The 18,286-nt window shown below is 44.8% G+C and overlaps 1 protein-coding gene across 1 annotated transcript in view; it reads left to right on the top strand.

Moving 5' to 3' along the window:
• Positions 1–18,286, top strand: part of CCNY (cyclin Y) — a 126,671-nt gene that overhangs the window by 101,737 nt on the left and 6,648 nt on the right. Inside the window, exons 4-7 of the mRNA XM_081228739.1 lie at positions 4,879–4,979; positions 10,753–10,788; positions 14,006–14,063; positions 14,156–14,275. Coding sequence (XP_081084865.1) covers positions 4,879–4,979; positions 10,753–10,788; positions 14,006–14,063; positions 14,156–14,275 — 315 coding nt within the window. The remainder of the gene's footprint in view (positions 1–4,878; positions 4,980–10,752; positions 10,789–14,005; positions 14,064–14,155; positions 14,276–18,286) is intronic.

Here is an 18,286-nt window from a genome sequence, read left to right on the forward strand (position 1 = left end):
AATTTAAAAAAAAATCCAGCTCTAGTCTTCTGGCCATTCTGAGCAGCGTCTCCCTGACCTGCTGGCTAGGCATCAAAGATGCTTGATCTTTCTTCCTGGAGCAGCGGGTGCAGCCGGCCTCCTTCCACTCCTGTCCCGTGGCGACCCCAGGCTGCACCCCCAGGACTGTGGCGCCCGGCCACCAGGAGCATTAGAGCCACAAGCTCCTTGCCCTGTAAACTCCTGCCCCTCGATGAAGTAGGCGTGTTACCAAATAAGCGTGCTATCGACTTGCCTATCGAAAACAAGATTGAAGTATTTGACTTCTCAGGGGGTTTCCTCGGGATTTCTAGACTGCCTGCATTTAAGTATTTGTAGATCTTGAAGTACTTGGCACTGAAACTTTGTGCTAAACAGACTTAAAGCCATAATATTGTCTTTTCTGCCCTTTGAAAATCTGGACAAAATGTAGTTGGAAAGAAGTTCATAGCCAGGCCCTTGCACTCAAGGGCCTCCACGCTCGGCCTGTGGGAGACTGGTGATGCCTTCGTGGGCAATGTCAGTATATATGTGCGTGAACCGTGTTCTAAGGGTCAAAGAGAAGGTCTGTAGTTTTTATCAGATTCTTAAAGCAGTGGCCTCTTCCCTGGCCCTCTCAAGTTTTGAAGCATCAGTGTAAATAAAGCATCTGTGAAATTACAAGCTATGTCTTAAGGAAAATATGCTGAACATTACCGTGCCCTTTTTTATTTTTTGAAAGCTGTATAAACCTGGACATGGAGCATTGAGAGATTTGAAGAACTCCTTCCATAAACCCTCGCTCCATTTCTTCGCCTGCTGGGTGCGCTGGAACACTTCCCCCCTCCTCGTTAGCAGGTCCACCGAGGAGCCTGCAGACAAGGGGAGGGGTGGGGCGGAGACCACCTCCACTGGTCACTGCAGCCCCTTTAAAGTGGGCTGGAGGGAGAGGCAGTCCTGAGGGTGGCTCGTGGGCAGAGCCGCGCCCTCCTTGTGCCAGTCTGCACATCTGTCTCACACGCTGTCACTGACCTCACGCTTTGCGGAGTGCACAGTCGGCTGACCTGCCCCACGCTGTGCATCCTGACTCAGTCCTCTCTCCCCTGTGAACCCTCTCACCTCCCGACACAAAAAGCGGAAGCACACAGTTGTTGGGATGTGCTCAGATGTGCTTATTCCCATAAAAGAAATCTCCGTGCTGCCTTATGTAACAGATGACCGGGTAGCAGCATGACCCTGCAGAGCACATTGCAGAGTAGCATTTCATCTCTGCCCACATTGGAATGTGCCGTTGCAGCCAGCTGAACTGGAAATTGAGCGAAATTACCTGCAGCTTCAATTAGGCTAATAAACCAGCTGTGCTTTTTAGGTTTTGGGACACTTGGGTGTCATAAGTTAGAGCAGTAGAGAAAAGATAAGTAGCAATAATAATAATCAGTACAGTCTGTTGAGTGTTTTACCACGTTTGTGCCAGGCTCTGTTCTAATTGGTTTAGTGTACTTGATAACCACGCCTGGGAGGTATTATTTATTTATTTATTTATTTTTTTGTTACGTGGGCCTCTCACTGTTGTGGCCTCTCCCCTTGCGGAGCACAGGCTCCGGACGCACAGGCTCAGCGGCCATGGCTCACGGGCCCAGCCGCTCCGCGGCATGTGGGATCCTCCCAGACTGGGGCACGAACCCGTGTCCCCTGCATCGGCAGGCGGACTCCCAACCACTGCGCCACCAGGGAAGCCCCTGGGAGGTATTATTTATCACTCCCATTTTCCAGATGAGGAAACTGAGGCACAAAGAATCAGCCAGATGAGCGGTGGGGCCAGCACCGAGGCCCAGAGGACTGGCTCCAGAGCTGCCCTCCCAGCTCTCCTCCTCTGTGCTTCTCAGATGGTCCCGCCAAGCCCCACCTGGACAGAAGTTGTTTAGCTTATTTATCTGAAGTCAGAGGGAACCTCTTTTCTGAATTTGGGCTCCAACTAAAATTTGTAATTTAATTTGTTGTTGAACTCTGGAATGACCATTATACTTTGCCCTTATTTATAAAATCTTCTTGGTTTTTATTTGCTTTATCATGAGAGACGTTGTTTCTTTAATTTCTCCTTTAAGTGTCTGAATAACCTGCTTAGTACATGTTGCTAAGATAATCTACAAAGAGGCTGCTATTTGATAAAAAGCAGTGGCCATAGGTAAGCCATTTAAGGAGAGGTGAGGGAAGATGATCACGACAGGGAAATAACTTCCACCAGGTGGAGAGAAACAAGGGTTTTCTGGCTTCAGAGACACATGTTAGCCAGCAACACATGTTAGCAAGTGAAAGGAGCTGACTTTGGGAACAGTCGCCAGGGAGAGGGCAGTAGAGAAGGAGCCCCTGGCTGGAAAAGAGGGGGCCTTTCCCTGGCTGTGAATTTGCCGAGAGACTTAAAAAGTAAAAGGAGGCTGCTTCTAAAAGAATTATTAGAGATTTTAAAGCTTGAAACCATTTGAGGATAAACCCCTTGGGGGACTTTTAACAGTAAGCTGAGCTAGGGCAAATTATAAAGATTAATATTCTAATCAGCACCTATGTTTTAGATGTAATTAGATCAACAGTTATAGGAAAATTTAATACATTACACTAGAGATGCTTAGGTATTTTAGAAAGGCTTGTGTAAAGGGCTTTATTTAAAGTTTGTAGTTTAAAATTTGCTGACGTTTTGGTTAGCTAATTAATGAATCTTTTAATTAAAATGTGAAAGTCTCTGATTATAAATTGTGGGTGGCATTGTAGGTGGCTGGGAGTCTGGAATCAACGCCCTGAAACTTAGGGGAAACTCATGCCTTTTGCTTTGGCCTAATTTTTCTGTAACATCCTCCTCCCCTTGACGACAGCATGCCTAAAGTGAATTGATCATTCTAAGTTAAAGGGAAAAAAAAAAAAAGATACTAAAACGGAATGAATCAGGAGTTGAATGGCCAGCCTCCCTTACCCTCAGCAAAACAGTCACAGTATTTGTCTTAATATTGAGACAGGTGATAGCTGTAAAAAACTTTGTGAAGGAATAAAGTAACTAGAGAGTGTTATTTATCAGTTAAGCAAGAGCCACATTGTTAGCTGGACTTGGAGCCAAAAGGATTTTGTTCAAGCCCCAGATCTACCACCTGATAAATGGGGGGCCTTGAAAAAGCCTTGACGTCTTAGTTCTCCGATCTCGTAGAATGCCTCCTGTCTACCTGTTCACGTGGTAGACTGAACGGGAAGGTGATCTGCAAACTGATTTCAGCAACAGCTGACTATGTTGATATTATTGTTATTGCTCATTGGATTTATAGGTAAATTTTGTATACTTTTCCAAGTTCAATAGCAAAACTGATGAAAGTCTTTCCAGTGTTTTAAGTATGGATATAGTTTTTTCATGAGTATTAAGCCATGGAAGTCAAGGAATGAAGTGAGTGTGATCCAGGAACTGAAATTTTAAAAAGTCTAAACCTTGCTTTTGCCTCTTTGAGAGATTTGCTCTTTTTTTAAAAAAATTTATTTATTTTTGGCTGCGTTGGGTCTTCGTTGCTGCACGCGGGCTTTCTCTAGCTGTGGCGAGCAGGAGCTACTCTTACTTGCGGTACGCGGGCTTCTCATTGCGGTGGCTTCTCTTGTTGTGGAGCATGGGCTCTAGGTGCACAGGCTTCAGTAGTTGTGGCTCGCGGGCTCAGTAGTTGTGGCTCGCAGGCTCTAGAGCGCAGGCTCAGTAGTTGTGACACACGGGCTTAGTTGCTGCGCGGCACGTGGAATCTTTCCGGACCAGGGCTCGAACCCGTGTCCCCTGCACTGGCAGACAGATTCTTAACCACTGCACCGCCAGGGAAGTCCCGGGAAACCTTATTAAATAAGAAGTAAATGTTAAAAGTATCGAACAGGGCATTTGGTCTCTGATGGGCTTTAAAGCTCCCTTCATGTTCATAAACCATGGATACTGAGGGCTTCGTTGGGGGTGGGCACGTGAGGCAGGCAGTGTTGTTATCCTTAAGGAATTATTATTTTTTGGTTGCTGAAGATGACACTTAGATTGTCAACATAGCACCAGGCAAGTGGAGACTTGTTTGGATGATTTTATTATTTTTTTTCTAACATGCTTTGAGCTAGAATTATCCAGATTGATGTCTACTAATCATATTGCCCACATAATTGCCAAAAATCTACTTACTATTCAATTAGATGTCATCCGAGTGTAATTTAAATTCTTTAAATTCTTTGTTCTTTAACAGTATATTTCAGAAGTAGTTCTTAGTTCTGAAGTTTTCCAAAGAGCTCAAAATTTATGTAGCTGTGAAAGAGCCAGGCATGAGACTGCACAGGCACCTTACCTGAAGCTTATACATTGGTAGTATTTTCAAAAGCATCGGATAACTTTCACCTATTTTTATTTTCACCTCCTGAAATTCAAGATTAGGAGATTCTAAATGAACACTGGCTGCATTTTCCATGGTCCCCAAACTGACTGTATTCCAAGAATAGAGAAAATGGGTGCAGTGGACTCTTGTCTTGATCCTGGTGCCTCAAACCAGGATGCCGCCTTCAGCAGGGGCTTTCATTGGTGTGATGAGCGCATACTTCTTGTTTCTCAGTGATTTTACGGACTCTGCAGCACACGCTTTGATGCTCGATTGCGAGAGCGTACTGTTCTGATGGAGGCTGGGGGCCAGGAGTGGTGGTGGTGACTTTTCTTTGTGGAAGAACATGGAATTTCATTGTAGGACGGAAGTGGTAGTGTTCTTGCTGGTAGTGTTAACATTTCTCGCCAAGACACTTTTCCTCTATAGGCTGGCCTCAAGGTGAAGGGGGTGATGTTCCTTGGAAGAATTCTGAGCCCTGTTTAATTGTCCTTGTCTTGTTGCCATTGTTTTTTAGCATCCTCCAGGACAAATAGCAAGGAAATACAGCTCCTGCTCGACTATTTTCCTAGATGATAGCACAGTCAGTCAACCAAACCTCAAGTACACAATTAAATGGTGGGTATACACATTTTTCCTTAACTGAATGTCTTTTCTTTTCCTTAACCTGATGGCTAACTGGTTGGTTGTGGGGTCTGGGAGTGGTAAGGTTGGGCCAGGGGGAGGCCATATTCAAGGAGTCTTTTTAAAAAGTGATTTTGGGAGTTAAAATGTGGGGTGTTCAAAATATTTGTATATATTACCATTTACATAAAAAGGCCAAAATTTTCAGTGATTTTAAATGTGGGTTAAAGCATATTTTTGATTTTTGTGCATACTTTCTACCTTCCCACTTCTTATTGAAGCCATCCTGGCGTAAGTCTGCTAGTATTTTACCTTCAAAATGTAATGGGTCCCACTTCGACGTGGGGTTGCAGTAGAAAGCAGGCCTGGCACCGTGGAAGTGTATTTGCCTGGAGCATGGAGAGCGGGGTTCTGACCTTGGCCGTCTCCCCAGCAGGGAGGGTGGGGTGAGCCCCTTCGCTCTGGGCTCTTACTGTAAAATGGGGCTTAAGGGAGGAAAGGGGGGCGCGGTCTTCGGATAAAATCTTTTCCCTTTGGGGCTTCAGTTCTCTTATTTTCAAGGGGGAGGTGGGAGGGACGGAATGCTGGTTCTTCCTGAAATGTTCCCACTAGCATTGTGGTAGGAAGCCTTGATAAAGGTGCTGGGGTCTATGGCCTTTGGCTCAGCTATGAAAAACCTGGGATATTTTGCCTCTGTACTCATTTAAGAAGAGTCCACATTTAACAGCAGTCCACGTTAGCGTGTGCGGTGAGTGTTTGTGTTTCTAAATAAGAAGGCTTCTTGTGTTCCAGTGGGCCAGGCGTCCAGGCCTCAGAGCCCTGTTCTGCGTGTGCCCACACATGGCAGTCAGGCCTGCCAAGCAGTGGGGACGGTGTCCCCTCCAGGCGGAAGGTGGGAGGTGGGCCCGCCTGGAGGGAGGCCGCCTTCTCCCCTATGGGTTGCTTGTTTCTAAGATCTAAACGGGAACGTAGCTTCTTCCCTCCTTCCGTTGGTGGTTGAGGGACCGGCGGGCATCACCCCACAGTGGGCGCTCACGGCTGGGAGCCTGCATGTGCCCTCGCTCCACCGCCCTGCCCTTGGCCGAGCTGCCCCACCCTGGGGCTGGGCTCTGTGCCAGGGTCTGGGAGGTGCTGGGCGGGAAGCAGGATCCTGGAGACCTGGCACCTGGCACCTGCTCGAGCCTAGAGCCCCGCCTCCCTGGGGCCTGGGACGCTCCCTCCAGGACTGGCAGGAGCTGTGGGTTTCCAGGGGCTCGGACTCCGTTGCTCAGTGCTTCACCTGGGGATGACTTCACACTGCCACTGGTTGTGACACAGACACTCCGGGGCCCAATAGGAGATCTGGGTGACAATTTGATATTTCAGTGTGGAGTCTGGGAGGTACAAGCTCCGTAGTCACAAGTGTGGTCTGTGAATCAGTGGTTCCAGCTCGCCACACCCGCAAGGCCCCCGAGGGCTTAGAGCCCCACTGAGGCGTGACGTCTGGCCCCGCAGATCCAGGATCTGGAATGTCAACCCCTCCGGGAGATTCTCATAGGTGGCCAAGGCCGAGAACCCCTGGTGTCAGTGGACAACTGCCTTGGAGTTCCCTTGAAAGCTTAACCTGTGGTTAATACCGGGAGGAAAAGAAGCTGGACAGCTGGGCCAGTGATGATGGCTGAGTGCCGAGAGGAGGCGTCCCGTGTAGATGCTGTGGCTTCCCCGGTCCAGAGGATGCTTCTCCACACCACCCGGATTTGAGATGCCTTCAGTCAGTCGCTTATTTGTTTTAAAATGTGCCGTTTTTAAAAACGTACATTGTGGACCTGGGAGCTGGGTAGGGTGGGCCCTAACTGTAGCAGCACCATCAGAATCCTTCCCTGTAAATTCTTGTATGTCACACGTGACCTGGTTCTGGTCATTTTGAGGTGTTAGCTGGCCTGGGTAACTTCAGCCAGGGCCTTTGACAGCACGAGGGGAACGAACGTCATGAAGGACAGGGAGATTGGAAGTCTGAAGGCCCTCCTGTTCTAAAACTCTGCCTAACCGTATCCTGCACCTGCCAAGGCCCTTGTGACCTCCTGTCCCAAGATGTTAAAATTGATACAAACTCATTAATCAGTAGTTCAGCTTCCCGTGGGCAGAGGGAGCATTCGTGGGCTGAACTCACCTCCTGATAACCATGTAGGACCCTGGAGAAAATGCTCTGGGTTCTAACAGTAGCGTTCTAAGCTAATTTTAGAAGAAGACCCTTCTGGGGAGTTCCTTGGTGGCCTAGCGGTTAGGATTCCAGGCTTTCACTGCCGTGGCCCAGGTTCAATCCCTGGTTGTGGAACAGATCCTGCAAGCCACGTGATGTGGCTTGGGTGGGGGTGGGGGGGAAGGTTACAAAAGAACCAAATGGAAATCCAGGAGTTGAAAAGTACTCCGAAATAAAATTCATATTAAAAAAAAAAGAAAAAGAAAAGAAAAGAAAACCCTTCTGTATATTGGGGGTTGCCAAAAGGAACAAACATTTACGAATTCTGGTTCAGGAATGGGTGGAGGGTTGAGAGTGGCTCTAACTGTCAAAGAGAAGCAGCCACAGTGTGACACATTTGGGCACGATTCTGTGCTCATTTTTTTCACAGGCATAATACCTTCTCTGAGAACTTGATTTTCCCATCTTTCTCCTGAAGGCCAATAGCTGTGGTATGAATTTAGAGTTTGCCACCCACCCCCGTGCCCCTGTAACCGACCCAGGCCCCGAATCCCGTATGAGCACGGGGATGGTGCTCAGAGGACGGGGGGGAGGGCGGGGAGGGCCGCTCACAGCTGCCCACACCATCCACGGCCCCGGGCCTGAGGGTCGAGAGCAGCTTCGTACACCCGCCAGAACCCGGCACCTCTGACTTAGCTCTAGGGGAGAAGTACAGCGAGGGTAGTGCCCACGGTCAGAAACATGTTTTGTGCTCCTGATCGAGAAAATAGCATTTCTTCATTCCCAGCTCCCCCTCCCTCCTGGCTCTGCAGCAAGGGCAGTTGAGCTAACCCTCTGGTCAGCCTGTCCTGGGTGACCTCACCATTTTCTGAGGACGTGGCAGCTCAGCCTGTCCTGGGTGACCTCACCATTTTCTGAGGACGTGGCAGACCAAGCAGGCCTCCGAAGCTGGGCATTTGGAGTAAAGCCTGAAGCCTGGGATTGATTCTGTTTTCGGCTGACTGTCCTTGGCCCCCGGCAGCCACTTCTTTCACAATGACCGACTGAACCGGCCTGTGGAGCTGGGCCCAACACGTGCATCCTCAGCTTGGTTTTCTCACTTTCCGGGGTATGATCTTGAGTGGACATTGGCCTACAGACTGGCACTGTGTTTTATGGAGGCCTGAGTCATGATAATGTCCAAGCTTGCTTTCAGCTCTGGAGATCTGGGAGACAGTAACCTTGGGGCCCCGAAGACCTTCAGTCCATCTACAGAAGCCGAAAGACCTCTTGAGGTGGAATTATTCATAGGGCAACAACAATAATAATAATAACTTTCGCTTTAGAACTTTATATTTGAGATCATGCTTTTATACACTTCATTTGATTGTAATAACCACTCTGTGATGTGGGTTGAATTGTTGTAATTTTTTAGATGAGGAATGGAAGGCTCTGAGAGGTGGATAAACTCTAATTGATGAAGGAGCCAGGTTTTAAACCCAGCTGGTCTGACTTCAGTGCAGTGGTGTTTTTCCTGTGACGTGCTCCCTCACAGAGGAAGCAGGGACCATATTTTTCTCAATCAAAGCAATTAAAGTAATCACTATACCAAACCCAATCATATGAAACATTCAATTTAATCATCACAGCAGGACTGTTAAATGAATAAAACAGTACTTTCTTCCTTTTTTCCAGAGGCAACATTATAGAATGAAAGGGCATAAAACCATGATACAAGTCGGAAATCCCGACATCTAGTGTCTCTACCTGAATTTTCTCATTTATAAAATAGAATCAGTAACATTTATTATTTCCCATTGCAGGGCTTTTAAGGTACGTGAAGGCACTTTGAAAACTGTACCATTATTTTTCAAACTTCTGAAGTCCCTTCACCCCACTTTGCTTCATCAGCTTAAGATGCTTTTCAAGATATTAGGAGGAAGAGAATATATTACATTTGCTCAGGGATACTTTTAACACTTAGCTGAAATCATTTGAATTAATAGATCCGGAAAGAGAGATTTAGAAGGAGATACTTTCTTTTGATAGAGTGAGATGAGCTATTGTCATGTTAAGTCGTGGGTGAACATCTGAGCTACTCAGAGTCCAGCGTGCATGCCCAGGTCCTAAGTGAGTGCCGCCTCCGACGAGTGAGCTGAGGTGTTTGGGACCCAGGCCTCTACCTCCATGTGCCCTGGATGGCAGTTTCTGTGCTCTGAGAACACAATCTGATGCAGCCAGTTAGCTATGTTCTTAGAAGCTTAAAAAATAAATGTTGGCCTCCTCAATACATTTTAAAGTAAAACAAAAATTGTGGAAGGATCTAGACAGGTTGCAAAAGAGGAAATAATAAAAAAAAAATTGGGCAGTCAACACGAATAACCCTGCCAACTTGACAGGTGATCAAAGAAACTCAAATTGAAAATGGTTACACTTTTTAACCTGTCCAGTTGGAGAACATTTTTCCAAAACATGCAAGGTGAGTGTTGGTGAAGGGGAGGTGAGACAGACACTGGTGGGGAAGTACACTGGTACAGCTTTTCTGCAAAGATACTGGGATGTATATGTGGGGAGCCTTACAGTTAACGACCTTAGAGCAAGTAATTCCAAGTACAGGATGTTTTCTTATGGAAATAATATAGTCATAGGTCACACAAATATTTATCTGTGGGTATATTCATTATGGTGTTAATCATAGTTGCAAAAATATTAAAAATAACTTAAATGTTCAATAATGGGATGGTTAATAAATTATTCAACAATGTAATAGAATATAGTCAGCCATTTAAAGTCATGTTTTTGAATAACATTTTAATGGTAAGAAAAATGTTAATGAGGATAAAAGTGGGATGCAAACCTGTTTGCTTTAGGTAGATACGAATAAATACCTCTATATCTTAAGCTGATAGTAATAATCTTTGGGCAGAGGAATTATTTTTCTGTATACTTTTTTTATTTTCCAAAAATTTCTTCAATCTGAACGTAACACATTTTATAATCAGAAAAACATTATTTGAAGAAAATTCAGGGGATAAGGAATGTCTTCATTAAATTCAGATCTTTTAAAATGTAAAATAAAATTTTAAGGTATTACAAATGAGTTACACTACCATTTCAGCAAATGAATGAGTAAATTAGGCAGATTTCCAAGAGGTTATTGATTTAAAAGAAAAAATGGCAAACCACTGTGGGTAATATTCACATTTTGCTGGTAGTTATAAAGAAACCACTAATTTTCTAAAACAGCAGGTGCTGAGTTGGAGACTTCTAGAGGTGTTTAATTTCACCACCTATTTTTTACATAGTGCCTATATTTTAAAGTGAGGAAAGCTTAAGATTTCAGATGGAAAGAGAAATTTGTTTCTGAATATCACTTGAAGTTTTGGTGTTCCTGGAAAAGATTTAATAATTGCTCAAAATAAGTACCTGATTGATTCACTTTGAAGAATGCATTTTCTTAATCAGCATTGTGAATTAAGTGGGGCTGTTCAGATGGGTCATTTTACTTTTACTTAAATTTTAAATACTTATGGTCAGACTGATGCCAGATAATATATAACATCTTGAATGTGCTTATGAAACATTGAACTCCTGCATTTTATTTTACAGTGTAGCTCTCGCAATATATTACCACATCAAAAACAGGTAGGTGGATTTTGATTAATTTTGTGCTAAAAACATCACACATCATCTACTGTGATGTTTTTCCTATTACGTTCTAGTTCCTCAGCCTTTGAGTTTTATATTCTTATTTCATTTTCATAGAACCTCTAAAGTTAGTACAATTTACCCACACTTCCTAGGTAAATGCTGAACTGCTTCTGAGTCAGAGAAAACCAAATGAAGCCAGCAAAACACAACAAAGTTTCTTGACAATGTTCAGCCTCCTCTTGACTTTATTTTCTGTATAATTTGCTTAAACATTCTTGTCTGTTATAAAATATTTTAACAATTTTCTGTGTGCAGCTTTAACATGAAAAAATGTTTAGTTTATAGTTTCAATTCAGTAGAAAAAGTTTTGTTGTAAATTTAGTCATAAACTATTTTAATGTAGTAGAAATTCTCTCTCTGATAGATGTCTGGAAATAGTTGTTAATTTTAAAAGTCAGTTAAAACAGGGACTCATAGAAGAATCATTTAAACATTTACCTTAAGCCTTTTAATTCAACATAAAACATGTAAAAGTATACTCATTTGCCAGTTTTATGCAACATTGAAGCTTCTGCTTTCAGCGTGGGGCATTGATTACTGAAGTGCTGTCCTTTTATAAGCCACACCTGTTTTGTGTGTTTTTTGTTGGTTTTTGTAATCAATAGCAAGAAAACTTGTGACATTTGCCAAACAATGAGTGTAGAATCTTTTAGGTTTTGACCACACCCGATCTACAGCAAACTTGAGTGATTTCCTTTTATTGGGTCTTTATGAAGCATCCTTCTTCGTTTTCATGAGAACAAATCCACTCTCACTGCAGTCCTGTTCCACTGACGGATGTGACATTTACGTGTGTTATATGAGTGTAGTAACAGTTCCGGGAACCAGCGAGGTCACCTTCTGGCTAGCGTGGGTCTCCGTGGTGGGGGCCACAGCTCTGCAGTCTGTTTTAGGAAGGGGACAAGGGAGAGTTGTGACAAGCAGTGACGTGGAGGGTAGATGACAGAGCTTGTGATGGACAGGTTATGGGAAAACACAGCCATTGGAAGCAAATACCTGGAAAGGTATTCTCTGTAATGACCTTTCTCTGTAGTGTAACTGTGATTCATGGTTCATTATGGTGCTTGAGAAGTTTGGATTTACGAATTTACAAAATGTAGGATACTGGAACTTCGAACCTTGACCAGACTAACTTAGTGAGAGTGTAGATTTGTCTTGCTGCTTATTTCTATGATAGTAGTTCACACTTTTTTAACACTTAGGTCTTAACTAGCAATGTAATGCCATTGGTGAAACTCAGATGTGTTCTCAAAACAGTTTCGCATTAGCGTCTCCAATTTCTCAGTTCTTAGACTCTGTGGGCCTCAAAGCTAATCTGTAGCCATAGCTATTAATAATAAGACCCAACTCCATTAAATGCTTACTCTGGCCGCCCTGGTCAGCCCTTTGCATGCCTTATCTCATTTAATTTTTTATAACAGCTCCAGGAGGTGATTCTGACATTATCTCTATTTTACAGATAAAGAAACTGAGGCATAGAGAGATTTTTAAATAATTTGCCTGAGATTACACAACTAGTAAAATGGGGAATTGGGAATTGAACCCAAGCAATATACCACTGAGACTAAATGATATGCTCTGCTGAGTTAATGGTAATACATTGGGCTGAGAGGAAGTGGAGAGAGTCCAACAGGAAAGTCAGCCTGTGAAAACAAGCATGGTTAATTTACAGATTGTAGCCTGAAAGTGTCTTGAGAGGAAGTGTCTGCAGACTCCCTCTTTGATAAGTCATACTGACCCAGCCTCAGGGGCTGGTGATGGATCCCTTATCTTTGATAGAGACGGTGCTGAGATTCATAGCTTTTAATGGAAGTGAAAGCAAAATCCACTCCTCAGAGGAGTCATTTTAGCTTAAATTCTGAATCCTTATTTATACTTCTGAACCTACATTTTGATTTTTAAAATTACTTGTGGTGAAAGTTTCGCGAGAGTGCTGAATGGTGTTTCAGGGGCTCTCACTCCTCATGAGAATTGAACAGGGCTGAAGAGCCTGAGGAGTTGGGGGCGTCCCTCACCTTCCTCCTCGAGAACCTGGCAGAGGCGGTTGGCAGGAGAGGGATCACGATTCCTCAGCGCCAGGTGCACTTTATGTTTTCAGACCCCACTCTCCAGTCCTGACTGCTTGAGCCTTGCTTTTATTCGGGTTCATCTAAATCTTTGCTGTCTGTCCTGCAGGCTACTGAAAAGCAGCACAGGTATGAATGCCCAGAGCTTTAAAAACAGTTTCTGCTGTGCAAAGACAGGGATGAAAATTGAGCTGTCCTGCCAAGCTCTTTCTTTCGCTTTTATTTTGATGCAGACAGTAAGTTCATAGAACAGAAACTGTAGTGTTTGCCACGGGGCGTGCGTGTCAGGGACAGATCTGCAGCCTTCTGATATTTGCAAGCCTAGTTGACGGTGGAAAATTGTGTGCTGTTAACCAAAGCAGTGGTTTCCAAATTTGGTTTTTAAAGAAAAAATTTTAGACAAAACTCAAATGACATAAAACAGATGGAGGAGGTAGAGCCATCACTGGTGGAGTGTGGACGACCCCCCAGAGCCCAGCGGCCCCGCTGAGCTCACAGTGAGCGCTGCCACTTCAAATGGGTCTGTGCAGTTACCGGCTTGGTAACAACCAGTTACACTTGGCTACGTGTCCCCTCTTGTTTTTCAATATACAACCATGAAACTCCTCATTAGCGAAGTGGTTAAGTTGCATGCTGTGAAACTTTCAAACTAATCTCCAGGACACACGATGAGTGAGTGTTCACTCTTACCCTCAGACTTCTTTCTTGTCGACCACAACGTAAGGATGGTTTAAACAGATCTGTGAGCCTTTGCTCAGAAACGAGGTTAAAGAAATTTAGATTTGGTTCGTTTGAAAACTCAGGAAATGAACATCTAGATTTTCACTGAAGTTAATTAAACTAAATGTGATTCATAACCTTTATTTCTTGGACTATTCAAAAATGATTAAGTATTGTCCCCAAGAAAAACAAATTATAATTCATGAATAATCAGTAGCATCTCTTAACAGTCAGCACTGCCTCTGTTTCTTGAAATGACAGCTGAATCAAAATATATTTTTGTTTCCTTTTGACTGGCACTCATTCTTGCAGAAGGTAAACTCCGTTTTCTGTTATTTCTCCCCCCCGCCCGCCCCCCCAACCAGGGACCCAGATGGAAGGATGCTCTTGGATATTTTCGATGAGAACCTTCACCCTCTTTCGGTAACCCTCCCCCGGGGTCTCAGGGTGTTGTCCAGTCATGTCTCTGTTATTCTTGTTGGGCGGCCAGTCATTGAGAATCTCTCCTTTCCCAGAAATCCGAATTGCCACCAGATTATGACAAACACAACCCAGAGCAGAAGCAGATTTACCGGTTTGTTCGGACACTGTTCAATGCTGCTCAGCTGACGGCGGAATGTGCCATTGTCACCCTGGTGAGTGCCCACAGGGTGACGCGGTCGTGGAGTGGGGTGCAGGCAGGAATGTCCATCATGGACCTGGGAAGCACAGCACCACTTCAGGGTCGTCTTTTATCTGAGAGGGTAGCGACGGGATCTCCTAAAAGAGGGCGCGCGGTCTGCTCCACAGTGCCCACCTAAAGCCCACTGTCAGATTGCACTCAGAATCAGGAAAGCTGAAATGCTGCGTGCAGGTAAGTGAAGCACGGGGCCCAACGGCCTGAGGAGGACCAGGGCCTCCTCGTTGATGTCCAGGTTTCTGGTGTTGGTTCCCTGCAGAGGTTTAATACCATGGATCAGATGTGATAAATTCATACAACGGAAGGACTGCTGTAGTCGCTGCCTTCTCTTTTGTGATTTTCATGTAAATATGTGTCTGTAAGATACTCAGAGACAGCCTGGACATAAATCTGCACTTTAAGACTCGAGATAAAAATCTGTAACCTTACTTAGACTCTGAAAACCTTAGGGACGGACTCTTTAGGTCAGATCTCGTTTGGGAAATAGATTTGACACTGTAGCCCATTGTCACTGACCTTTCATCACTGACATTGTGTGCAACTCAGATAAGAAGTCAGCTCTGCCAGTGCACGGGCTGCCCCGAGGGACCAGAAAGTCATCCCTGCAGTTCCTGAGAAGAGATTGGTGTGTGAGAGAAAGCGTACAGGACCCTTTGTGTCTCTGCCACACTAAGAGCCCTGTACTCTCGGCTGATTGGACAGTAACCTGTTTGTTTGTTCATTTCTTCTCTCGTGGAACTTGCCGCCTGATAGGTTAACAGACATTCAACAAGTCTTCCTCAGGTGATCTGGAGTGATGATAGGTCCTTAGGTCATGATTCAGAAGCATATTTATTGCTCAGCTTTGTTCCTCCAAAGGATGGCACGTCCTTAACAAAACACACCTTGGGCAGCAGGGTTGATATTTTAATGAAAGGAGATTGTGATAAAGGGGAGGGAAGGGTGAGAATATCCGATGACACCGTGGATAAGATTAGTACTAAAATCCACACCACGATGAAAGATTTATTTTGAAGCTCCTGCAGATGGAGTGTGGTGGGGTTTTTTACCTTCCATTCCTAAGGAAACTGTGACCTGACCGTGCCCCACAGTGCCCACAGTGCCTTAGAGTTTGGATTTATTAGCCTGAAGGAGAAGGTTAGTGTCCTGTGGAGGACACCATTTCTGCAGAGACACGGAGAACATGTAAAGTGTGTTTCCCTGTCTCCGAGGGTGGCTGGGAGGGGTGGCTAGTTTGTCTTGGGAGTACTACGAGAGTGGTGTGTATTTGTCAGTCATTGGAACTGCTGAAATCTCCTCTTGTCCTGTGACATCAGCTGGTGGCTTAGCAGGGGATTAGCATACATATATGGTGGTCTTGCTGGCTACAGCCTAAAGGTGAGCAGCTTCGGGGCCCACACAGCAGGCCCAGCTCTGCAGACCGATTCTCTGGGGCCTGCTTGGTTGGCCGAGTCAGCCTGGGGCCTGAGGGCAGACAGCTGCGAGCTCTGAGCAAGCCCCATGTGTGATGATCCTGCCCTCTCTCCAGTCTCTAGAGGTAGAAGCAGCCGTTCACAACAGGTCCGGTCTAGAGCTGGCAGAGCTGCGTCTCTCTCGGCCTTTCTCCTGGGCCTTCTCTTGGCGGCGTGCCCGGGGGGAGGCCCACAGTTAGCTCTGCACTGCTGCCCACGAGGAACCAGACTGCAGCCTGCCTGTGCAAGGAGCTTCCAGGACCTTCGGCCACTCGCTCCTGGCTGTATCAGGGAGCACCAGTCATGCCAGCCCAGCTGGGTGCCCCTCGAGTGGCCTGGCAGGTCCAGCCATTGCTGCACGGCCGTGAGGGCTGCCATTCAGCCTCTGGACTGCAGCCCCAAAGTGCCTCTCAGAGGCTGGTGCTCTGATGGTGAGGCGACCTGTGGAGTCTATCCGTTCCGACCCCGAAGACTCCCTTTTTAGGTCGCGTTAGTGGTTTCTAAGGAAGTCAAAAGCTGTTGTTCAGATGGTGTCCAGTGACGAATCCACATATCTCATTCTGTGCTCCTTCAAATACTAGCAAATAGGAAGTGCTGTTGAGGTCCCAGTTGGCTAAGCTCTGGGTACGACAGTCTTAAGATGAATGGACCCAGTGCTGCTCTTTAACATCCATGGAAAAATTCCAGCATCATCGGAAGTTTGGTCACATATATCCTGGATTCCATGAGTTTGCATTTTCTTCCTCCCCGTGCCTTTAACATTTTTATTTTGTACAGTCAACTGAATGCTCTTTGTAGCTCAGTAAGTGCTCACTAGCCTGTATTTTCTAGAGACTCCTGAGGATGGTCCTTCTTATGAAATTAAATCTGAAAATTTAATTGAGCAAGAGTGTCCTGTTAGCAACAGTCTAGGGAATGGTGTTGAGAAAGAATCAATTGTCTGTTATTTTACTTGGCAGAGAATTAAGACACCCAAGTGGGAGTTTACTAAAGAAATTGCAGCTGACCCTTGAATATAGCTTTACTGGCAAGTTCTGCTAAATTACATGCTGTTAAGTGGCGCTTATTATGAATGCCTTATCTCCCAACATAACAACTGCCTTCCCTCAGTAATGGAGTGTATTTTCATGTCTAATTCCTCTAGTTAGCCCTAGTGGAATATCAGACATGGTAGATGGCCGTTATTTTTTCCTAAATGTTATCTTAAATATTATCTAGTTTACCTGTTAATATCTATCAACTATGGTAAAGTAAGTAAGAAGGAAATTGAGTAGCCTTCTTTTTGTACTGAGTCAATGAGGAGCTATTTCATTGGGGAGCTTGGAGAGGTTTACGTAGCTCATCTATATAAAGGAATAGAGTCTTAGGGATCTGGATGAAGATTGTTCATAACAATTGCTTTAAAAAAATCTGGAGTTAGGTCCAGCCTCAGTTTTCTGCTTGTTTATTTTTAAGAAATACTTTATTTTATTTTATTTTATTTTTTGGCCGCACCACATAGCTTGTGGGATCTTAGTTCCCCAACCAGGGGTTGAACTCACGCCCTCGGCAGTGAAAGTGTGGAGTCCTAACCACTGGACCACCAGGGAATTCCCCATCATACATCTTTTTGATTCTCTCCTTGGTAGAATGAGAAGAATTAGTCATCAACCTTTGTAAAAACTATGGAAATAATCATTCCACGGTTCAGAAAAGTGTAAAACATACCAATAAACAGATTTTTATGAAGGGGGACTTTAAAAGGCATTCGTACCTTGTGATCCAGCTTAAGCAGTGGGCTTTGTGGGTATTTCTGATGTTTGTCTTCAAACTAAATTATGGCAGTTTATAAACCCTATACTACATGGTTTCATTTTACAACTTCAGCTGGAATTATTTCATTTAAAAATACCACTTCAGGGACTTCCCTGGTGGTCCAGTGGTTAAGACTCCATGCTCCCAATGCAGGGGGTCTGGGTTCGATCCCTGGTCAGGGAACTAGGTCCCGCATGCCGCAACTCAGCCCGCATGCCTCAACTGAAGGTCCCTCACGCAGCAACGAAGCTCTCACGTACTGCAACTAAGACCCGGCAAAGCCAAATACATGCATACATACATACATACATACATATTAAAAAAAAAGCACCTCACACTCATTAGAATGATGATAATTAAATTAAAAAAATACAGAAAACAACAAGTGTTGGCGAGGATGTGGAAACATTGTAACCCTTGTGCATTACTGGTGGGGATGTAAATGGTTCAGCTGCTGTGGAAGATAGTATGGTGGTTCTTCAAAAAATTAAACATAGATTATGATATGATCCAGCAGTTCCACTTCTGGGTGTATACCCGAAAGAATCAAAAGCAGAGACTCAAACGGATACTTGTACACCAGCGTTCACAGCAACGTTATTCACAGTAGCCGAAAGAGGAAACCACTCAAATGTCTATCAGTGGATGATAGATAAACAAAATGTGGTCCATACATACAATGGATCATTATTCACCCTTGAAAAGGGAGGACACGTTGACAC

This window comes from Mesoplodon bidens, assembly GCF_964165515.1.
Source record: "Mesoplodon bidens genome assembly, chromosome: 3".
Classification (NCBI taxonomy): Eukaryota; Metazoa; Chordata; class Mammalia; order Artiodactyla; family Ziphiidae; genus Mesoplodon; species Mesoplodon bidens.